The sequence below is a fragment of the Eriocheir sinensis genome, chromosome 43 (assembly GCF_024679095.1).
Source record: "Eriocheir sinensis breed Jianghai 21 chromosome 43, ASM2467909v1, whole genome shotgun sequence".
In the NCBI taxonomy this organism is placed as follows: Eukaryota; Metazoa; Arthropoda; class Malacostraca; order Decapoda; family Varunidae; genus Eriocheir; species Eriocheir sinensis.
In genome coordinates this window covers 5,982,025-6,006,205 of record NC_066551.1, presented here as the reverse complement: position 1 = coordinate 6,006,205, position 24,181 = coordinate 5,982,025, and the positions used below count along the sequence as shown (strand labels likewise).

Below are 24,181 nucleotides of genomic sequence, written 5' to 3'. Positions count from 1 at the left end.
TTGATGGGTTTCGTTCTTTTTTTGCTAGAGTTATCGGTCAGAAACTACAAAAATGCAGTGCGCTGAGTACGATAATTTGGCAACGCTGCATAGGGGTGTGTGGAAAGAGACGGAATGTAGAAGAAGAGAAGAAGAATAGAAGAAGGGAAGAAGAAGGGAGGAACGAGAGGAGAAGGACCTAAGAAGCGATACAAAGCGTTACAGTTCAAAAGAAGAAGTACATGAAGAGAGAGAAGGGGAAGGGCGGCACGGTCCAGGGTTCCAATAAATCACCTTAACTTTCCTGAGACTAAGATCCTCGGACACTTCATCTTCTCATTTTGGTCTCGGAAGTTTGGGTCAAGTTTGGCGCCGTTCACAGGTCGCGGCGGCCCAGCGAACCGTGAACGCCTCACCAATGGATTCCAGGTTACTTTTTTCACTCCTCCTCCTCCTCTGCCCCTCCCGCTAACGATCCGTAATTCGCTATCAGTCACGTTATATTGTCGTGCCGCGAGCGCTGGGCCATTACTCGCCGATCAATCGCCGGTGAACGCAGCCTTTGTGGCGGCATTCTTCGCGACACAAAGCCACGCGCGCCAAACCCCGACTAATGGCGCAGCGGAGGTAATTTCGAGCCATTCAGTGATGCAAGAAAAGTGGCAAAGCCTTTCGTGACTCGACTTCCGCCGCTAATAACAAGGGCCGCCGCTCCCTCCCTCCTCCTCCCTCCCGCGCGAGTCTTGAATTATAAAAACCGAGCACGAGGGAGCAACGGTGCCAAGTTATCGTATTCAGAGACTCGTATTTACCGGTTTCTGAGCCGTAGCTATTGCCAAAAAACACCACTAATTAACCATTTTAACGATAACTATATATGAAGGCAGTTATTGGGGTCGAGGAGGCAGTTTTTGGGTCGGATGTCGGCAAAAATAGGAGGCTGCGTACGGCAATCTGGCAACGTTGCGAGGGAGCGCCAGGCAATCAGGGGAAGCAGTTTTAATTCGGCGCATTGCCACAGTTCGGTGCAGCCTTGATATACTTGCATTTCCGTTAAACTATTTGAACTATTTGATTACCCGTTTAAAAAGTATATATTTGTGCGCATCATCAGTACCCTAATATAAGATGATGAGAAGTAAAGTCGTATATTCATAAGACCAAAACGTTAGGGGTATTTCGTAACCCTATACACATTTAACAAGGCTTTCGTGGGATTTCTGGGCATTTCCATTGGTATATATAGTTTTATGATCCTGGTGGGGATTTAACTAAGGTTCTGTACTACCATAAACGTCAAAAAACACTCGTGAGAACCCATCCAATCTCTTTTCGGTCCTTGGAAATAATTGATGTGAAACTGGAAGCGTGTAGAGTACCTTGTCAAGTGTCCACGCCGCTTCTCATTCCCTCCGCCTCTGTAGTACCTTGACGTGACCTCTTCGTTAGCTCCTCTTCTCGTGTCTCCGCCGCCGTCTTCATCAGTGTCGAGTGCTCATGCATTCATCACCGCCGCTCCTTCGTTCCTTCTCCCTAAGTGAATGACTCTCGAGCTGCTGTCTGGTGGCGCCTCGACGGTCGGGACGCATATTCTCCAAGTCTGGAACACCTCGTCTCCACGGGAAATTAGGACCAATCACAGCGCGCGCTCAGCCAGGCCACGTATTGCCAGCTTGTGACGTCATTACTTACCCTTTATTTATACAGTTTCATCAAATATATGTTAATTATTTCGTGAGAACACACATATTTTCAACAGTTGAGATGTTTATACTGACGAGGTGTTCCAGACTTGCCGAATATGCGGTCGGGACACTCAAAGGGGGCGCGATCTTTGTCCTGTTTGCTGTCGTTAGGTTCCCGCCGTTGTGTTTTTGCTCCTCTATAAACAGAAACGCTGAACCGAAAGCACCGACCCACAGATAGCGATGGATAACAGAAGGAGATGAAGGAATGTGGAAGGGGCGAGGAAAGATGTTTGATACAGATTAACATATAGACAGACAGAGATGAGAGATAAACAGATGAAGATGGGAGAACAGTAGGGAGATGAAGGAATGTGGAAGGGGCGAGGAAAGATGTTTGAGACAGAGATAAACATTTTGACGGACAGAGATGGGAGATAAACAGATGAAGATGGGAGGAGAACAGTGGGGAGATGAAGGAGTGTGGAAAGGGAAAAGCCGAAGAGGAGAGGTATTGAGACACGCAGAGATGAACATATAGACTGACAGACAGGACCAGTTAAAGACAGAAAGAGAAACACGTAGAAAGGGAAAGAAAAAGATAAGTAAATAGTCTACTGTAAAGAAAAAAATAATAAGCGGGAATGAAACCTACAGAAAACTTGTCTGTGAGGGGGAACTATCCGATAAAAGGGGATAGAGGTGAGCAAACCAAGAGTGTTCCAAATCTTGAGTTCCCACGAAGCGACTTGAGTTTGGAGAAGGAAGAAGAGGAGGAGGACGAGAAGGAGGAGAAGAAGGAAGTGGAGGGGCCGACAAGGGACGCTGCTGAAGAGGAATGACAAGGTTGACAGGAGAGATGGACAGTGACCGGGGACTTACTGACTGACTGGAGGCTGACAGGATGAAGGACAGGGAGGTAAGGGAGGACAGGGGCTGGCGGGGAGGCGAGGGAGAGCAACGGGGAGGTAAAATCTGCCGAGAAAACGTAGAGATGCTGGTTGAGGAGGGCGAGAATTATCTTTTTTTTTTCTTTTTTTTCCTGAAGGAGTCGGTGAAGATTTTAATTAAGGTTGCGTAACAGGTAGATGCTGTGATTAGTACCCGGCTCTCACCTGTGTAGTGGGTTTTGTTTTTTTACTTTCCCTCCTCCCCTTTCTCCTATTTCTTCTCCTCCTCTTCCTTATCATCTTTATGGGCCCTATTTTTTTCCTCACCTTTCCCTATTTCCTCCTAATCCTTATCTTATTCGTTTTCGTCTTGTTCCTTCTTTTTCCTCTTCTTTTCCTCCTCTTCCTCTTTTTCGTATTTATCATTTTCATCACCTATTTTTGTCCTGTCCTTTCCATATGTTTCCTCTTTAGTCTCGTTCGTTTTCGTCTTTTTCCTCTTATTTTCTCCTCTTCTCCTTCTTGTTTCCGCTTCTGCTCTTCCTCCAACTCCTCTTCCTCCTCCTCATCATCATCATTATCATATCCGCCCATTTTTGTCCTACCCTTTCCATGTTTCCTTCTGATTCTAGTCACATTTGTTATCATCTTTTTCCTTCTCCCCTTTCCTGTAATCTTTCTCTTCTTTCTCTCTACCTCCATCTCTTCCTCATCTTCATCATCATCACCTATTTTCTTTCTATCCCTCCAGTGTTTCCTCCATTTTACTCCCATTCACTTTCTTCTCCTCTTCCTCCTCCTCCTCCTCCTCTTTCTCCTGTTAGTGTTGCAAGGGGTGGTCGCAGCGGTCGGGTCCTTGTGTTTGTGTTGCCAAGTTGTGTTTCTCTGGTGTTGATCTTGTGTTGGGTTCGCGGCCCCAATCGTTCGTTGCGGCTGTTGAGGGTGTCAGTCTTATTCACGTGCCTTGTGTGTGTGTGTGTGTGTGTGTCATCGATTTGTGGGTTGTCTGGTGTGGTCTAATGTTCCTTTCACGTCCTCCTCTCATCCCCTAAAACAAGCGTGGAGTTGACAAGCCCTAGACGACACCAGACAATCACTTATACAGGCAAAGACGAGCGTGTGAACCAAACACTGCCCAAGAGCGGGGCGAGTCGTTGTCTCGTTGCGGCTGTCTCGTCTGTTCGAACGCAGTGCCTCGAATTATAAGTGAAGCAGCAGCATGAATGCCCCTGTTTTGATTCCTGCGGTATTTTTTTTCCTGAGTAGCCAAGTTATTTGTTTAGGGGACTCGAGGCCCGTACAATAGCATACCCACTCTGCCAAGCTGTATTTACATTGCTCTCTCATGTATATATGGCGGCCCACTAAAACTATGCAACTGAGAGAGAGAGAGAGAGAGAGAGAGAGAGAGAGAGAGAGAGAGAGATTTAAATGTCTATAGCAGTGGTTCTTCAACAGGGGGCTCGCCCCCTAGGAGGGCATCAGCATTTTCCAGGGGGGTGGGGGGGGGGGGGCTATAGCCCGGGAGGAAAAGTTGGAATTTCATCTATACATCCAAGGGGGCGCGGTGAGAGAAGGATCCATTCCTTGGGGGGTGAGGTAGCAAAAAGTTTGAGAATCACTTGTATACATGGTAATTATTAAGTGGGAGCGTGCAGAGGTATGACCAAGCTGAACTAAATGCTGTTTAAATATAATCCTTTATTTCATAATATAATATAATATATATATATATATATATATATATATATATATATATATATATATATATATATATATATATATATATATATATATATATATATATATATATATATATATATATATATATATATATATATATATATATATATACTTTCATTCAATACAAGTTGATCACTTAAGGTTATGGCATATATCATTATATTAGCTCCATCAGCACAATTTTTAGCTCATTCACCTACTGATGTCCGGCCCAACATTGAATACTTGAATGTATTATGATGATAAATTTTGTTAAAGCTATTCCCTTCCTCACCTTGCATCAGTATGCAGTGAGCAAGAAACTGCATCTACATGGAGCATAGCATTTATTTTGTATATGTCATGGACGGAAATGTTACACTTGGACGGCACTTAATTCTTCTTCATACACTGAAGACCACCTGAAACACATCTGTACACAGATAATGAACCGTTGTATGTATACAAAAACTACAGAAGCTTGTCAATAGTTGTTTCCAAGTCAGTAAAATTAATTTCTCTTTCCCAGTTTCCACCTCAAGCCTCAGAATTATACAGACTGCCACAGACGTGCCCCTCACAACAGTCAGGCACCAGGGTCTGTTGTGGTGCAGGAAGGAGCACTAAATTAATTGCCTGTGAACCATGTTTTCAAGATTTTTTTTTTTTTTTCAACTGCCCTCATATGGCAGGAATTGGTGTCAGATACAGTCCAGAGAAAACATGTTATTGAGGAAGCGTGCCCCAGACACACCTAGAACTTGTGCTTTCATTGCATCCAGTTCTACAGAACTTACAGCCAAGCCCCAGTGTCCTGAATGTCAAGCCATGCTTGTGGATTAAAAAGGCAACATTGTCATGTTTTCTGTAGTTTTCTTTTGGTAGTGTTTGGCACAAGGTTCTAAAGCAGCCCCTCCACAATGTTCTCTCCTTCAGTGCCACAAACCCTTTGGAACACTGCAATACTGGTTGTCTTTAGGTCTTGGAGTGTAGAATTATTTCATGATAATTACAGAGAATGATCACAAATACTATACTTAGGATAGATATTAACCAACTTATGATTATTTTTAACAGAACTGAAAGCAGATATAAAACTTAGCCTAAACATCTCGTAATATTGTAATACAAGTATACATGACTAGAGAACATCCTGACTAAAAAATATATTATCGTAATATCCAGTCACCCTAAGAAATATAACTGTGACATGGTAAGGTTACATATTTCATTTTGAATGTTACTTTATCATATTATACATATCAAGCCCATATGTTCACTCTCAAACTTTTGCCTTTTAACAGTTCTTCCTAAAACTGCTAAGATAAAAAGTGATGAGCCACAAAGGTAGACCAGCAGATCAGTGAGTGCAGTTGAGGCAATTTCTTTCCTTGTATTTGTGGCAGGATATTATTCATCCTTCAAACCACCCTTTCTTGAGGCTACATCATGCTCTGTAATCCCACGTGACATAACAAAGGGGGTTGTCATGCAGCATATATAATATACGTGATCACCCCAAGTTACATTTCCCACAATGACTCTATAAATACAAAATGTACAATTGTGGTGATAATAAGTGACAAGGTACATAATATCAAGTAGTATGTATATCTTATACCACCTTCTAATACATGTGTTAATTCACTTTGGTTCAACAAGGTATACATTTGCCTTAACTAGCAACCTATCTTTCAACCATTGTTGCCTTAGTTTGCAACAGATATGTTGCCCCAATAATGAGAGGGGATGACATGGCCAGTGACTCGTAGTCCACATACAGTAAACCCTCGCTTTAACAAACCATTTTGGGGAAGGGAGTAACGTTATATTTAAAAGTACGTTACATCCGAGGGATTTGAACTTTTCAAATGTAACAAACTTTGTTCATTGTAGAAGCTGAAAACTCACTTTTTCTGACCATTTTCATGTATAACAAGGTTTGTTCATTATATGAGATGAAAGGTGAGGCTTGGAAAGATGAGAGTTGACAAAGCTAAACTGACTAGACACGCACCGCCAGGCTGGCTTTGTGAACACTACTACCCATCGACATGCATGCACATGTTCAGCCGGCCCATCATCGAACCAAATCCTGCACTTACTATACCTGTTCAGCAAAGGCTGTAAATGCTGTAAAAGTGAGGGTTTACTGTATAATAATAAAAAAGACTACAGAGCCATGAACTGTAATATGTGCGTACAGCATTATACAAATGTTTCACTGCCAACTATTCATTCTACTTAGCATTACTGCAGTGAAGATTCACCTGCAAAATTGACACTACAGTACCCACTTTGGGTTTCAGAGGCTGTATGGTATCACTTGTCACGAAGAACTTTTTAAGAAGGAAACATAAGGAAGACATCTTGACGAAGCATTTTCCAGACTTTTCCTTATTGTCGTCAATATGATTTATCAACAAGATGTGGATAATTAAGGCATATGGAAAAGACACATAATGATAAAACTCAGCTGATTAAGTGCTTCCTGATGCAAGCCTCACAAACGTTGCTGGGGGACAGTGTTGTGCACCAGTGCCGGTGGCCAGCGAGACGTCAGAACCACAATCCATTCACTTGTGGCAGCACCAAGCCCAGGGCCCTGCCACATCTGTTTTACCTCCTAATTGTTTTATATTCTCATTTCTATTACCAGAGCAGTTAAGAGAACTGATATAGCTCTCCAGTCACAGAATCAGCACACCAGCCTGCCCGACATGGGACTCACCACTTCTGCTGCTGTGTTCACAGCTGGAGAGTTTGGTCGTTAATGTCGGACGCAGTATAATATGTTGGCCTCCCAGCACATGCGTGGCACTGTCTCCACGGCAATATTTGAAAGCCACACATCAAGAAGCACTTCATCAGTGAGGTTTTATTATTGTGTCTCTTACAAGTCCCTAAATTATCCACACCTTAATAAATCATATTGATGAAAATAGGGCAAACTCTGAAACATGCTGTGCCAATTTACCCTCCTTATCCAATACTTTGTTAAAACATTACTTCTGAAAACTATAAAACACAGCCTTTGAAACCCACTGTAGTACAATATTAAGACATACTGGTCCTCACATCACAGGTCATTTGGTGTCACGGAAGTGTTCTGCGGGAACACAATAATGAATAACTAAATGTTTCAGCAAATAAAGAAAATGAATGTACCCAAAGCGTCACAGAAATAATATGAGCCAACTCAGTTCTTAATAGAAACTCAATATTTTGTATTCAGACCCTTACCCTTGTAATATTGTATTTCTCATATTGGCAAACTGATAGGCTGTGCAGCAATGGTAAACTTGTATGGTAGTTCTTAAAATTAGGGAACAGTGGCAACGTAGCTAAGGCACAGTCCATCGAGACACTCAGTCTCAGTCTTGCTAGAGCTCAGCTTTTGTGTCACACACATATAAACCATTTTCATATCTAACACAACACAGCTGCTGTGATCAGAAACTGATGTTTTAAAATGTAAATGAATGGAAATAAAAAGTATTGGTGAAAATTCCCTTCAGTGTTGTACTTTTGTACAATAGGTGTATGTGGCTAAAGATTAGTCAGTAAATATGCAGATATAGAGATGTTACCTGATAAATAGGTAAGCACAATTGTATAGACACAAAAATGTTTACAGATACAAGTTATTGAGCACTGGTATGATTATCTACATCAGTTTAATAAGTTTATCTAGGTACTTGAGTTTCCTGAAAACAAGATTTCACTAGCTGGTACTTGTATTTAGTAACAGATTGGCCTTTGCATGAAAGTACCTCAGGCCTAAACTTTAAGAATGTCTGACTAGCATTCCAACAGTTGAGAAATTTTGTACTCTATTTGCATGCATACCTCTAAATTATATTAACATAATACGTAAATCTTTCCAGCTCTGTCCTGTAGTCCTCTACCTGCTCGTAAGTGCAGAACTCGGAGGTCACTTGGCGCAACACCAGCTCCCCTGAGTTGCTGGCAAACACCTGAAAATGAGAACAAGTAAGTCACTTGTGATGAGTTACCCAAACCTGACACCTTACTTACATACATACATATACATACATACATACATACTGAGGGTCCCTTAATTAATGGCAGAAATCACTCATCATTAGTTTACCATTTCATGCAGAGCAAGCCACCAGACACACACAATGGAAACCAACTCTCCATTAAAGCAAGTGACATTACACACACACACACACACACACACACACACACACACACACACACCTCAGACCCGGACATGATCACATTCTCCTCACTCACACGGCACAACGTCACACAAGTAATTAAGATACAAGGCAGGTGGCAGCCTTCATTAGTCCGGACTTGCTCACTCAGCCATTCATTCTGCCTGATTATAATTATTGTTTTCATTGTATCCCTTGCATCCTTCACTTTCATTATAAACTTGCAATTTACAATATCCACCAATCTTCTTGAACATTATTTCACCATCCTCATTGACAAAGACTTTCATAACATTCACCAGACTCCATTTTCTTAATACAGTAAAATCCTTTAACCCTTAAAGTGCGGGCTTATTTTCCTAGCTTGTCCTCCCATGCGGGCATATTCAAGCAAAACATACCTCACTTCAACCTTTCATACCTTCACTCCTACTTAACTCATGTAACTGTAACAGATTAGCAGATTTTCCACATTACCAGGAGGGGACCTTGAAATGTTGAAAACACACCTTCCCCAGACATTTACCACACTCGGTCTGACAATTGCCAATATTCAGTGCCCGCCCCAGACTTTTACTGCTCTCTTTATGTCTCTTTCTATCTACCCCCATGGACTTAGTATATGATCCAAAGTGAAAACCCCAACCCTGCTCAGATCACTCACCGCATTGAGGGGCTGACGAGATGCTATCTGGGAAGAGGCAATGTGGAGTGAGCTGAGGTTACCATCCACCAGTCCACCGGCTTCTATGGTCAGCACCGGGAAAATATCTCCAGCACTCAAATCCCAAACGTGCAACCTGTGTCAAAATGTTAGAGAAGTAAGAACAGAAAAGATGAGCAGTTATTTAACCTGGTAGCAGCAACAGGCCAAATTTGTGGCTTTACCGTGTAGCAGCGACGGGCCAATTTTGTGCCATGATTTAAACCACCCAAAATAGATGATACATAAATTGATCACAAATGCTTCAATATATATTATGAAATGGTTTGTGTGAGTGATGATTTTTCCTCATTTTTCTCGCTTAGAGGGACCATTAAGAAACATGATCCCCGCTGCTACCGGGTTAATGTTGCTTGTACTGTAATGTATTTTCTTGAAAGGGTAGAACGAACACAGACAAAAGACGAAGCATTTCTTATATTACACTAATCTGTAAAAAGAACCTGAAGACATTTCCCAGCTAGATCATTGCCACTCTTGTTTCAGACTTAGTGTATTGCCCAGAATTCCACTTTCCCAAATATCCACACGACCTCTGTGTCACGAAACACAAGAAGTTAATCCAGGCTCTGAAAGGGTTTCTGGTGCCGGGGATGGAACCCATGACTGGCCAGACGGGAAGCCACTCATCTAACCAGTCAGCCAAAGAGGTACCCCACTCACACAGAGGTTGGGAGTCTTTTTGCATCAGGCAGGTCACTATGTTAGAATGCAAATTTACTTCACGACATTGTAAGGAACTTAGTTTAAAACATATTTAAAGCATTATTTCTCTTGTAGCTGTTTATATTTATTTTCCTTTTCCTTCAAGACAGTACTAGCTCTTGTCTTTACTCCCCAAGGTGGGCGTGGCTTGCACTGAAATCTACAGAAAAACTGCTGACTATTTCACAGGGGCTGGAGGATGCCTGTAGTACACACTCCTTCTAAAGAACTTTTGGGACCATGCAAGGAGAAAAAAGAATCTCCCAAAATATGTCCTCTAACTGGTGTTAATTATGTGACAAGTACTCACCGTCCATTTGAGTCAAGAACATAAAAGACACAAGGTCGTGCAGGAGACCACTGCAAGTCAACAATTGGCGAGGAGTCTGGAGCAGACTGCCAGGAAGTCAGTGGGTGATCAATCTCTGTGTTGTGGAGGCGCACCACCCCATCGCCGCTCCCGACCAAGAAGTAATGGCTGTCGTGCGGGCACACAGCCAGACACGTGGCATCACACCCAGGCTCTGCAACGTGTCATTCAGTAAAGTAAAACTTGGAATATCAAAATTTATACATTTGTGATGCACACTTGTTTGTATTCTAAATTACTGGATACATTCATTCACTGGTGAAAGCTTGACTCTGTCATTTTATTCACCTAAGTCTCTTCAAATATCTACTCTCTTAGGCATCCTCAAACAAGTTGCCACAGATGATATCCACTGTTACTGTCCTGGGAGTCTGTTTATGAATACTCCAGTTCTCTAACACTCACCTCCTCCTTCCCTATGTCAAATATATTCCAACACTTCAATAAAACTCACCAGTATCAGGCACATAGGCTTTAGGGTAGGTCTTGGAGTTGTGGCGGGAGCAGTGAGCCACGGCTCCATTGACGGAGGCCACGTAAAGCTGACTGGGGTCACTTGGGTCGATTTTTAGACTGTGACAGGTGACTCCCCCCATAATGTGGTTTTCTCTGTAATATCAAATTGTATATTCATAAACAAGGAAGAAAAACCTTCATGACATTCAGGCCTTCTGTTCCAGTGTTTAAAGTTCATAGACTTTGCGACATGTTTGTAGGCTATATCATGCTCAGCCCATAATTCAGAATAAAGGCACCTAGAAGAAGCAATAGCACTTAAGCTAACCTCTCCTTTTTCTCTGTAGATAGTATCAGTAGTCAGTTCCTCTCACTCACCCAAACAAAGTAGTTGCTACATCTATAGTTGCAGCACGGTTGAGGGCAATTCTTGCCCAGGGAGCAGCACCTATATGTGGTGACACCCCAACTTTGCCCTCCTCAGTACTGTAGTTGCTGCCTTTCTTGCCAATTCCAATGTCCATGACCGCATTAGTAAATGGTACCCTAACCACAACCCACCACGTCACCTTTCCATCACTGCTCAGTGTCACCACCTGTTGAAAAAGGAAGTAGAATTAATGTTCTGTGCAATGTAAAAAACTTGCTTGTAGACCATAATGTTGGCACTGCACATTTGCTACATAACACCATGCACCTGGAAGGAGCCCAGGGTGTCTGCCTCAAGGTCCTCTTGTGTGGTCACTGCCTGGATGTCCACAATCTGGCTGCCTTCAACATTGTCATTTTCATCACATGCTGTGAAAAAAAAATGACAGACTGACATGGATTTCTTTCAGATAACAGTTTTAGCACTACATTATTAGAGCATGTCTGCAATATGCCCAGCGTAAATAATGCTAAAATGTGCTCTGTTACCAGTAGTGAAGGATGGAACTCTGACTCTCCAGCTGACATTATCCAGCTCAACCTTGAGTGAGTGGTACTTAAGATTTTCTCGTAAGTCCCAGGCGACCAGGGAACCATCCTCAAGGCCTGCAAGTACTAGGGATGGCTTGGATGGACTGAAAGTGGCAGCAACCGGTGAGGCTCTACAGCACAGGAGCTGCTGGGGGCGGGACGGCTCCTGTACTGACCACAAGCACACTAGCCCTCCTTCACCTAATTCCATGGCATCCTCAGTCTCCTGCAGGGTACAATATATCAAAACTTGGGGTATTCATAATGCAAAAGATACAATACAATAACCTCATATTACTTGCCTGAAAAATAAGAATAGTGGAAGAGATAGAGAACAAAAGGTAAATGCAACAATATTTACATGTTTATCATCCCCAACGCAGGTGAAAGAATTAGGCACAGACAACCAAGTGCTATGCTCAGTGGCAATTTGGTGGCATGGATGGAGGAGAGAGGTTGGCACGTAGGGGATCTCAAAGTTAACAAGTTGACCTTAGGCTCCCTCAGTGCAAATGCCATGCAAAGTCTGGATGCAAGATTTGTGGTCTGAGTAGCTGGATGCTGAGCTTAGTGAATGTTTGTGTCCAGGAAGATGTGTTGTTCAAATCTATATTGGTCTCTACAGAATTGGAGCAGGCACTTATTACACAGGCTGGTATCAGTTTTGTGTCAGTGATAAAAAGTAAAGAAGGAAAGAATGAAAAAAGAAAATTATAAGGCATTTATATCTTACCGAAGACTGATACCCATGGCCTGACAGAAGCAGTGTTGGTTCCGTGGTGCAGAACTGAACAAAGGGTATTGACCGCCCTTCCAAGAGTGGCTTGACGCTGGTGCCGAGGGGAGCTGGAGGGTTAGAAAAGCCAAGGCCCTCCGTGGAATTTGATGAGTCGGCCGAAGTGGACTCTGCTAAATCCCAAAGCAGCTCTTCTTCTAATATTCCTAGCATAACCTGTGAAGGAAAAAAAGAGCAGACATTTGATCATACGGAGCTATGAAAATTTTCACCATAGCTTATTGCAATGACAGAAGTTATACAAAATAAACAAACTGACGCGGAGTAATTAAAATCTTGAACCTTTATTGTAGAGCTTACATTATAATTGTAAGCTGTCTTTTAAACTGTAAGCTGTCTTCTAAACTAAGCCAAGAGAAGATGGCGCCACTATAAACACTTGCCTGCGCCATGACGGGCTGGGGCCGAACACCATCAGGCCCCTGAAGCAAGCCTACCAGTGCTATAGGCATAGACGTAAAAAAAAAAAAATAAATAAATAAATAAATTAAAAAAAAAGTTAATCCACTGTACCTGAGATGCAGATGTCAAGAATGTGGTGAGGTACCCAGTGTTGGAGTTTTTTCTTGGCACGGTCGTGAACTCTACTGGGTCCACATCCCCCCCCACCCCCATGTAGTCCTGTGGCCCCGGCAGCTGGTTGTCTGTCCCAACACTGATGTGCACCGGCTTCTGTGTCCACTTGTCTCGGGTCAGAATTTCATCCGTTTGTACTTCTTCACACAATGCATCTTCATTAGTTTGTACATGCACCTGGAAACAATAATAAAGTAAGAATTATTTCCTTGTAATGTAGCTCTTAAAAGACACCTCAGAACTTTTGGTACACATACATGCAAAAATGGAAGGTTAAATGCATTAGAATTAATAACACAGAATGAGTAAAATTATAGCAGTAAACAAGGCAAGTATTTCAAACTTATGTCATGATACAGTATGGTAAAGGCATTTATAGTAGTGAAGTAATGCAAATCATTGGATGCTACATCAAGAAGGAGAAGCCAATGCTCTAGTGAAGTAAATAATGTAGCACACAACAGGAGCTTCAGTCGCACTAAGTGACAATGTAGGAAATGAGGTCGCTGATGAGAGGCAGCGTCACACTTTGTATTCAATGTCGGTGCTACTCACCTGTTGTCTATTGGCCTGTCCGAATGTTGAAATGTAAGTCTCATAGGACACTGGAGACAGTGTAAAAAGATCCATATTAACAGTGTCCAGCCTTATCATGTCTAGAAGGGCACGTCCTCGATCCGTCATGGTGGATGCGACCTAAAAGATGAATATATCAGGCTGTTTTTAAAAACAAAAACAAATATTATTAATTCAAATGTTAATAATAATAATAATAAAAGTAGTCTAAATAACCTGTAAAGGAAAATCATGAAAACTTATGCTTTGCTAAAAGAGAAAATAATTTACTATACCATCTGTCAAGTAAAGAACAAGCAATACACTGACCTGTGCAGTCTTTTGCTGCTTTTTAGCTCTTTCAAAGTTGACAAACGTCCGAGATGTTTTCGGTCTTGGAACTTGAGCTTGTGGTTTTGTCTTTGCAATCGCCTCCTCCATCTCTGATATTGGCTCAGCTATAAAAGGATAAATTATTTAAATCATAATATTTTGTAAACATTAATTGTAAAGAGTTCAAAGCTAAACATCACCTCAAATGTAAACGTTTTGGGAGGTGAATTGCATCATCCTCCCATCAGTTTCGTTCCAGTGGGATGGCCTGGGAAGACCTTCTCACAAGCTCCCTTTCCCTTCATAGCAATGTTCAGCAAGACTGATAAACATGTACCAATAACTATTAACAAGGATTTGCTGTTTCCAAAGTTAACTCTTTAGCACTGGTATTTCAAGTCCAGTACCATAGTCTTAATCTCTGGATCCAGAGAGAAGCAGTTTTCAACATTCTTAACTTGCAAAGTTTAGGGAGGGAAACATTATAGCTTACATAGTGGCAATATTGTAATCGATGAGGTTAATCCAGAGAGCGAGTGCTGCTGTACAAAGTTTTTTCTATCAGTTTGTCATACAGGGAAAAGTACTTAACAGCAGGCCTACCCCTTTGCAGAGGGGGCAGGGCATCCGAACAATAGGTAGACATATGTATACTTACCAGGATCAATCTTCTTTTCAGGTGACTGTGATCCGGCAGCCTCTGGAATATCCACACTGTCAGTACGCTCCAATCTATTCTCAAAACTGTTTTCTTCTTGTAAGGCCAAGAGCACAGCGGCCACCTCAGGATCGACAGTGTCCACGTCACTTTCTTCTGAAGAACTTTCTTCATCTTCTTCATCCTCGGTACTTTCTGACTCTTCTTCCTCCTCCTCTAGTCCTGACCCACTGTCTTCCTCAAAATCAGACTCATAATCCTGAAAGCAAAGTTCCACATGATCTTACGGTACTTTTCATATAGCAATGTAAGATTAAAGGCATCAAATATCTTCTAAACATTATCAGAACTTTTATCAATTCTGGACAGCACTGGGGCTCACTGGGCTGGGAAAACTTTCCTTGTCTGACTTGAGTATTTTCTCTTATATATTGTTGTCTTTTTTTAAGTAGGGCTAATCTGCATCAAGAGGAAATAGGGAATATGTTGATACAGCCCTATTTCCTACACAACAGCTTCACTACTTACAGCCTTCTCAGAGTCATGCCAGCCTGCAGTGTTTACAGATAGTTCAGACAGTGGGCAATCAGTCCTCCTTTAAATCTACACTTGTTTCTCTCTTGCATCCTTACTCTCTCACCTCTTGTGTCTAGGGCCCCATCACTCTCCTTAATGCAGGTAATAATGCAATAATAATCATGATGTGGAACTGTTTGTAAATCACTGAGGTGTTGAATTCAAACATACATGAAATTTATATACGTATACTGAAATCATTCCTACCTCAAAGTCATCCTCATAGTTATCTTCATCACCTCCAGGTTCATTAGTTTCTTGAGTGTCATACAAGTCCTGTGCCTCTGCTCCATTCATGCCCAGCAGGGAGAACGCCTCATCGTCCATCACGGCTGTCTCTCGCTGCTTTTCTTCTTCCTCGTCCTCATCTAACTCCACCATTCTAGACGAGATTGACTCCTCCACTTCCCCATCATCTCCACTTAGGTCTTGAGGAGATGATAAAGAAATTCCTGCAAAAATAAAACTCTAGATAACTAAGTGCACCATCATAATTTAGTACTTTATCACGACAAGAAAGATATCAGTAACTCATATAAATAAAACTGAAAAGCAGCGAGTCATTAAATCAACTTTTTTTATATCATTCTATGTAATATGTTTATCTCTATGAATGACTTTAAAGTGTTGCAGACAAACCTGATTCCAGTGTTTCAAGGCTGGTTGGGGAGAGTTCTGGCACCTCTCCCCCCTGACCATTTGCCATTGCTCTGCTGATCACAACTGGCCCCATGCTCATTCCCTCCAAGCCAGAATCTGTTAATAAATTATATGTCACACCACTGGAAGCCTTACTCCACTTAGGTACCAGAACAAATTTAGTGAGTGGAGGGTTTTGAGTTATCTCGTCACTGTCAGTTAGTTCGTCACAATTTCAACTTAAACCTGCAACAGTAAAGGCAAACACACCATGGGCCTCATTTTCTCCATCCTGAATATGAAGCTGAGGATCTCCTTGTAGTGATTCCTGCCAGAGTTCTGCATCCCTGGCTTCTTCTCTGCCCTTGTGTTCATCCTTCTTAGTCTTGGTTTCAGGCTTTGTGTCTTTCTTGGAGGATTCTTTAGTCTTGGACTTTTCTTTTGGCCTCTTTTCTTTAGAACCTTCTTCCAAGTTACTTCTGCTTCTGCTGGAGTCCTTCTGACTATCTGATGGTGGCAGAAAGAAAAGCTAAAGAGACAGAAACATTGTGGCCAAATTAAGAAGCTTTAATCGCTTCCAATAATGATAAGAGAAAGGAGGGAAATTAATGCAAGATTTATGACAAAAAAATCCTCATAACAAATAAAGAAATACAAAGAAAGCAGAAAGGTGAAACAAATGACAAAAAAAGAAGAAAATTTAGGTTCAATATTGGATTGACTGGGCAGGGTATAAATATACCCAAGCCTGCAATGGTTGGGGCTGACTACCAGTGCCCTTCAGGAGACCCAATAGGCACTCTGCACCTGAACAGATTATGAAAAGTTTAGGATGTAGAGATGAGTTATCTTAAAAAAAAACTATAATGAAACATAATGAATGACATGTAAAGTGTATACAAAAATAGGCTTGGCAAGACTATTAAAGACTAGGGAAGTGATTAAATGTTGGTTACCACCATGTACTTCCCCTTAGTCACCTTGGTAAGATGGGTCTGAGAGGGCATTAGATTACTCACAGGAAAATAAATTAGGGGAAACTGAAGACTAGAGTATGCAAAAGACAGTGCTCAAGGAAACAAAAGCTAAATCTTTCTCAGCTGGGTATGAAAAGATAGAGAGAAATGGCATACGTTGAAATATTCATTCACCACAAACCTTTCTTGTCTTTTCCTTTATTTTGACTACTAGAAGACCTTTCATTCTTTGCCTCCTTCCTGCCTTCCTTTGGCCTCTCACTTCTACTCTGGGAAGGCTTTTCTCCTCGGCTGGAACTTGATGCAGCTTTTGGGTCTTTGGAGGACCTCCTCTCTGCTCGGCCATCTCTGCTGGGCTCTCTCTCAGACCTGCTTTTTTCCTCTCTGCTGGATCTTGATGGTTCACCCCTTCAAAACAAATAAGCAGCAGTAAAATTATATTGCTACCTAATCTAAATCACACTGAATTGTAAGGCTCTCCATAATTTCAAGATTAACAATAAAACTTTTTTTGTTTTGAAATCTTATGACATTTTCTACACATTCCCTATGTCATTGATTTATCATTTTTTGTTGAATTTATTTGCTGTCAATTGAATATTGACCCGTCTCTTTATTAGCACATATATTTTCATCCTTTAACTCCAAACTACTTCCATCCTTTTGGGATTATTATCATACATTTTCTTCATACCTTTATCCAACGTGCATTAAGAACAATATAGCCATCGGTTAAGATTAAGTAAATTGATTTTCTAATATCTCCCAAACTAGATAACCCCAGGAATGGATTCAGGGAGCTTCCAACCCTTCTGCTAACTCATTTGCTAAGAAAACAATGGATATCAGATGTTCCATCAAGCCAACACCAAAAAATACTGTATTGCAATTTACAAGCACACACACCTTGAGTCTTTGCTGGGCCTTGAGGTGGAGGCTGCTGGCTTCTGTGACCCTGATCTTGATGAGCTTGTCTTGTCCGGCGGCCGTGATGAAGTGGGGTTTGTTCGGGAGGAGGAGGTTTTACTAGATGATGAGTCTTTGGAAGATGAGGGAGCCTTGGAGACTCTGCTGGATGATGATGTGGTTTTGGTGGTTCGACTAGGTGTAGCATCCCTGACTGTTCGACTTGAGGAGGAGGAGCCTGTAGCATCCTTGGCTCTTCGACTTGATGATGATGAGGCTGTAGGATCTTTGGGTGTTCGACTAGATGAAGAGGAGGCTGTAGCTTCTTTGGCTGTACGACTAGATGATGATGAGGCCTTGGACGGAGCTTTGGAGGAGGAGGCGGCAGCTTTGGTTGAAGACCTTACATTAGATGATGAGGATGCAGATGGCTTGGTGGAGGATGAAGACTTGGTAGTTGGAGGCTTGGATTTTGGTTTCCCTGTTCCTCCAGTAGACTTGGGATTCTTTTCTCTTTCTCTCATTGTATATCACAGGATCAGCTTCCCTTAACTAGCACGACTCAAACTGAAATATTACAGAATCAAATGTAACAAGACCTGGGATAATTTGCAAGGAAATGAACCTCTTGATTCTTCTACGAAATAGTTGGACACATAAGAGTAGGATATACCTGCATTGCTGCTTTGTAATAATTCTAGGTAAGACCCCATCTCAAAATCAACAAGCCCTGACCACTGTAGCCTAAAAAATTAAACTTGACCATTGAAAAAAATATAAATAGTTTCAAGTTTGTTATTGAGGGTTTGTTCTACTCAGCCAAATATGTATATATAATCACCCCACACAAAAGAGTGGGGTGGATAATGGGGAAGCAAAGCATTTCTGGCAGATACAGAGGTCAAATTCTGTCAAAACCTAAATAAAATACGGTAAAAAGTTTGTCTACATGCCGACATAAATATACTGGTTATACTGAGCTTACTTACAACTATTAATACATCACAACAAATACCAAACAGCTTATGACACACAACCCAGTGACTTTCCCTGCCGTCATGAGTGAAATTCTAGGAAGTTTCATTCAATAGTTTGACATTAATCATTCGCGGAGGCCATTGATGGAGTGCAAAGTGCGTAGAATTAAGAAATCTAGGAGTAAAATTCGCCTAAGCAATGTCTGTCCTAATTTGCAATATTATCAGGTCACTTTGCCAGGGAATTGATCTTGAGGAAACGGTTCTATGATGAATATTCCATTGCTGGCAGGTCATATTGATGTCTACACAGAACGACCTTGTCACACTTCTAGTCCCCAATATCTTTACCAGCACGAGCATGTATTATCTCTACTCAGCCCTCACATCAACCACACGTCAATGCTCCACCTCACACACAAAACTCAAAAATAAAGTGAAATGTTAATTATAAAACCCGTAGAGTGTGAGGGTCACCTGGCATCCTCCGCCTCACCTGCGCCAGGTAACCAAAACAAACCAGGTATGTCCCACAAGGCCCCGCACGCAACACCGGCGCGGAGTGTTGCGTCATGGCAGGCAGTGACGCAATACTCTATGGGATAGTTTTGCAGTTCAACACAGTGTCCTAGCTTATAACTGATTGATTGAAGTTTATTATTGCAAAGAGAATTACAACAAGGGAGATGAGAGGTCATGCCATATATCCCATACCCCAGACAAGACTATATAATAACATGTATCTTATAACTGTTCAAACTAAACTTCACAATCCTATACAATTCATAAGGGTGAGGTTGTCGATGCAGCACCAAGAACTTAAAACATTTCTTGTATAGTTTCCTCAAATTTTTCAACATTATTCATGAATTTAAAACACTATATGCTATACAAAGTTCGCCGCCCATGGTAGCCCTATATATTGGTTTGGGAGTTCACTCTCTGGATCATGTACTGTGTGTCGTATATAAGAACATAAGGAGTCTACAAGAACTAACTAGTGTAGAAGAAAGTTGTAATGTATGTGTGGGCATTGAATTTTCCTTGTAGCGGAATTGATAATTTAGTGATTGCAACAGTACCTTTTTTACGGAAATATTGCGCTAAAGAGGTACTCCCCATCAGGCGCGTCAGGCACTACAAAATCAATCTCTACCTATCTATTTATCCATCAATCTCAATCAATCAATCAGTATACTTATGTGCCTTATAACGCTACATTATGTCCGATTGGCAACGCTGCGTGACTCCCTCGCCGCCCGCCAGCTGATCGAGTGACAGCGAGAGGGAGGAGAATAATAATTTGGAGGTTTTTAGTCAGTGAGCAGTGCATTAAAAGACTCTAGATTCATTAATTAACTTTAGAGTCCTTAGTCCTTGGCCCAGCAGTAACATAAGTGCTTGCCACCAGTTTGTCACGCCAGGAGCCAGGTGTGTAGTGTGTGGGTGGGAGGTGGTGCAGGTGTGTTGTGCGGGTGAGAGTATGTAAAGGTGTGTTTCATGTGGCAGGTGTGTTGTGCGGGTGAGAGTTTGTGAAGGTGTGTTTCATGTGGCAGGTGTAGGTGTGTTGTGTGGTGAGATTTTGTGGAAGTGTGTTGTGTGGCAGGTTTGTAATAGGTGTAGGTGTGTTGTGTGTGGGTGAGTTGGTGCAGGTGTGTCATGTGGCAGGTGTGTTGTGTGTGGGTGTACGGGCACGTGGTTTCAAGACCATTGCTTGCCCTGATTGATTACTCAGTGCTTGTATTGAGTCAAGGGAGCTAGCTCTTCACAAGGGTGCTGCCTCTCTCTGCTCTCTCAAGTTGTCATGGATCTCCCTCATATTGACAAGCATGCAGATTTTCACTTATGTACAGATGAACAGTCAACTTACAACACACAGCCAGAAATACCAAACATACCATCACTGAAAGCCATTGATTGACACTCAGACTACAGATGATCAGGAAGTACACCCACATATTGCCATGTTGCTTTGCCATGGTCAATTGCAAATTTGCAAGACATTCATTTCTTAAAATATGGTCTTTGGGGCTACATTTTTGCAGCTCTAGGGTATTAAATTAGTAGCAGTAGGTTACTATTTTGTACCAATAAGTTATCACGTAGCCACATTAGGTTACCACAGAGTAGTGATATTTTTTTCTATTATGTTTATGTGGGGTTCTGCTAGCTTGTGAAATGATGTGGAATGGCAGAGTGCAGGTTCAATGAATACCAACAGGGGTTCAGACTTTTGGTAGAAATGATCGATATTTGCAGTAACTATTGCTGGAAACAGTGACATGTCTGTCTTGTTCAGGAATTGAGATCTTCCCTGCTATCTTCCAGCATGGGGGTCACTCTAAAAGCTGTCCTTAGAATGTTGGATTAGCAACTAAACTTTAAGAACAAGTTTTACAAGAAGTGGCAAATTTTTTGTGGTGAGGCTGAGAAAAAAACTGAAAGGGTAATAAGAAAAGCCAAGGATGGAGGGAGAAAGGAGGTTTGAAAGGTAGCCACTGAGTCCAATAAATAGAATTGCAGTTCCTGAAATCTTTAACAAAATTGTCCATCCCCAAGAACTGTACTTCCTCTTTCCTGTTTCAAACTTTCAAGGGGAATACGTGTATCAAGACATTTCAGGAAAAAAAAATGATAATTTTTCTTTGGTATGATGATGTTCTCTTTACAGGATAAATGTGTTACAAACTTTTTGTGTCTTAAGCCTTTGCTATGTCTGCTTTACTCTAAAAGAAGTAAAAATGTTACAATACAACACCCACAGTTGCTGCGGCAAGTGACATGCGGTTACTTGGATCTGCCGTGTCAGCATCAAGGAAGGTGCAGTCATCTTTGAGTTCAGCTTTGCCCCGTGCCTTAGTGACTGGCTTCCACATGTCTGCTTCAGAGCCAGAAATGCAGTTTCATGAGGTGTGGGACTTTATTTTGATTAATGAAGCAAAAGTAGAAAAATTGCTTAATAAAAATTTGATGAGTCGAATTATCTGAAACTTGGCTGTGATACACTACATAACATATTACAAAATTTTCCATATTTGATCTAAAAAAAACTGGATGATTACCGGTAACTTAAACCATTCGAATACTTTTATCATGTCAGTTCATGCTTCCCACACAGATCAAGGACAGGGAGTCCGGGAAAACACGCAGGCTTGCATACCAGAAGCTGTCGGGTCACCGCACACATGGCCTTATCTTCATACCTGGCTTCATGTCTCACAAGGGTGGGAGGAAGGCATCAGGCCTGCTCTCCTTCTGCCAGAAACATGGCTTTCCTTACCTCAGGTGGTGTGGGTAGTGAGTGCATGAATCTTAGTCACTTATTCTATCACTGTACAGTGTGTGAAAATTAAATTTACAAAAATCTATAGGAAATTTTTTAAACTGTAGCATAGTAACACCTTGTTTTAGTCAACTTATTATGAGCAAAACACTTTCAAGAGTGGTACATTCCAAGGATGATCCTTCTGTTGCAAATTAGTAACTTATTTTCTGTTTCTTGTCATGAATAAAATACATACAGTTCTAGGAACTTATTTTTTTGTGAAGTTAAGAACAACACCTTCTTCTTCCAATAATGACGGTACATTCCAGATACGACCCTTCAGGCTTGGGCGAGTCACAGGGAGTATCTATGACAGACACCAGGTTTTCATTGTGGCTTGAGGATGCCAATGAGATGCTTCTCAAGGTGGCAGACAGTCCACAAATTGTGGTTTGTTCCTCAATGGGGTGCTGGGTGAGTATTGTGTTGTGTTGTGTGTTGTATGTTAAACAAGAGATCAATGGCTTAAAAAGAGTTGAGAGAAGACCTGCAATATGCTGCTTCTATTCAGACAGACAAAAGAAGATGCCCCAAAAGAATATGAATATGTAGAGAGGAGAAAGGAACTTTGAAATAGGAATAGTTGTTAATTAAGTGGAAGGGGAACCTAAGTTGTTCTATACATATATTAATGCCAAATTAAAACACAGAGGAATCAACACTCATAGCTCATATCCACTCATAGTGTCAAGTTAGCCAAAGCGGATGACTTAAAAATGAAAGAACAATGGGAGAGGATGTGATTGCAGCGTTCAGGGTGAATAGAATCAACAGAATTGGTTGAGACTTGCTTGTTTGGGATGTGGAAGCAACTAGAGGATATTAAAGGAACTTAAAAAAAAGCCAATGTTTGAAAGATGCCAAGAAATATGCTTTCCTAATAGGTCCACTGAATAATAGAAAAACCTAGACAACGAGGTTGTTCACTGCAAGAGCTTCACTGATTTTAAAACTAAGTTTGACTGATTGAAATGGGACCCCATGAGCATAGTATCTTTTTTGTATATAATTGCTAGGTAAATACACACATGCATATTAAAAATACCATCCATTTCCATGTTTCAGCTGACCTCACACTTGCTTCAGATGCACCCTGAGAAGGTTGCCGGCATCCTCATGTTAGCCCCGGGTGTCAACTTTCACGTCCGCTACGAGAAGGCATTGCAATCAAAGTTGCCGCCCGAGCTGCTGAAGAAGTATGAGGAGGGTGGCGTAGTGCCCCTCTTTACAGACCATGGGGAATTCCCTCTCTCTAAGGCTTTTTTTGGTGATATGGAAAAGTTTACCTTAAATATGGAACCTAATAAGCTGCCTGTCAGTGTTCCGGTGAGAATCATTCATGGCATGAAGGTTGGTATTTTCACTAAGCTGTTAAGTGGGTGGTAAAATGTTTTGTTGCTGAAATATGAATGATGAGACCTGCTGTGATGCTAAAAAGTTAGATAAGTTCACATTTAAGAGAGAGATAGACAAGACTGTTTACAAGTAGGATAGTAAATCAGTAGAAGGAAATTTGCACATCTGTATTTCAATCCCCTGCTCTGGTGTTGCTTAGCTTCTCTTGCTGTTTGTTAGTTGTTACAGCACCGAGCTTTATTTATTAATATTTACCACCTTTTCTTCTTTAGGACAAGGACGTGGACTACACCGAGTCGCTGCCACTGCTGAACACCCTTGGGACAGAGGATGTGCAGCTGACTTACCTCAAGCATGCCGGCCACAGACTCTCCGATGAGCAGAGCCTTGAGGTGATCTACGATGCCATTCTCAGACTGGCTTCTGAGGTGGACAAGAAGGCAAGGCTGTGTGGGAGAGGAGGTGACGGGGGTACTGTGGATCCAACCGTGTAGGGGTGTCTCAGATAAGGAGGGAAGTAAAGAAGGTAGCTCGGATCAAATTGGTCTGTGTGTATATCTTTGTATAAAAAAGATACTCATAATTTGTCAATCCCTTTAAGGGGAGCACCTAGGGTGGTCCCTCCTGGGCAGTTGGTATGCCCTATGAATTTGAAACAATGTTATTTGCTGTTGTTAATCTTTGAGATTTTGTGGCTTTCATGAAATTTGAGTGAAAGGGTTGGGCAGACTTAAACAAAGCAATAAAAATTTGATTTGTTTCACAGGTTTTAGTTTTTAGTTTATTGTCTTGAAAAAATGGTCCATCCACTGCAGAGATTCCTGTAGTC

The 24,181-nt window shown here is 41.6% G+C and overlaps 2 protein-coding genes and 1 long non-coding RNA gene across 5 annotated transcripts; 2 read left to right on the top strand and 1 right to left on the bottom strand.

Moving 5' to 3' along the window:
- Positions 1-8,107: 8,107 nt before the first annotated feature.
- LOC127010384 (cytoplasmic dynein 2 intermediate chain 1-like) lies at positions 8,108-19,244 on the bottom strand. The gene is made up of 18 exons (XM_050884395.1): positions 19,149-19,244; positions 17,695-18,261; positions 16,970-17,196; positions 16,082-16,318; positions 15,812-15,928; positions 15,380-15,624; positions 14,597-14,855; positions 13,936-14,063; positions 13,606-13,746; positions 12,988-13,227; positions 12,412-12,630; positions 11,637-11,904; positions 11,416-11,516; positions 11,097-11,314; positions 10,717-10,871; positions 10,203-10,416; positions 9,128-9,263; positions 8,108-8,253 (listed from the first exon to the last, which is right to left on the bottom strand). The coding sequence occupies exons 2-18, from the start codon at positions 18,216-18,218 to the stop codon at positions 8,128-8,130; spliced, it is 3,555 nt and encodes a 1,184-aa protein (XP_050740352.1). The 5' UTR covers positions 18,219-18,261; positions 19,149-19,244; the 3' UTR covers positions 8,108-8,127.
- LOC127010386 (uncharacterized) lies at positions 8,164-10,196 on the top strand. The gene is made up of 3 exons (XR_007763127.1): positions 8,164-8,269; positions 9,119-9,284; positions 9,674-10,196. It is a non-coding gene; the product is annotated as an uncharacterized LOC127010386 (long non-coding RNA).
- A 660-nt stretch (positions 19,245-19,904) lies between the features above and the next one.
- Positions 19,905-24,118, top strand: LOC127010382 (palmitoyl-protein thioesterase ABHD10, mitochondrial-like). Of its 3 annotated transcripts, none has more exons than XM_050884391.1 (6): positions 19,905-20,102; positions 21,436-21,581; positions 21,790-21,956; positions 22,266-22,410; positions 23,062-23,346; positions 23,625-24,118. In XM_050884391.1, the coding sequence occupies exons 2-6, from the start codon at positions 21,453-21,455 to the stop codon at positions 23,844-23,846; spliced, it is 948 nt and encodes a 315-aa protein (XP_050740348.1). In that variant the 5' UTR covers positions 19,905-20,102; positions 21,436-21,452; the 3' UTR covers positions 23,847-24,118. The 3 variants fall into 3 exon arrangements, with proteins under 3 accessions (XP_050740348.1, XP_050740349.1, XP_050740350.1); XM_050884392.1 differs by having other exon boundaries at positions 20,094-20,162; XM_050884393.1 differs by lacking the exon at positions 19,905-20,102 and adding an exon at positions 20,139-20,209.
- The last annotated feature ends 63 nt before the right edge of the window (positions 24,119-24,181 follow it).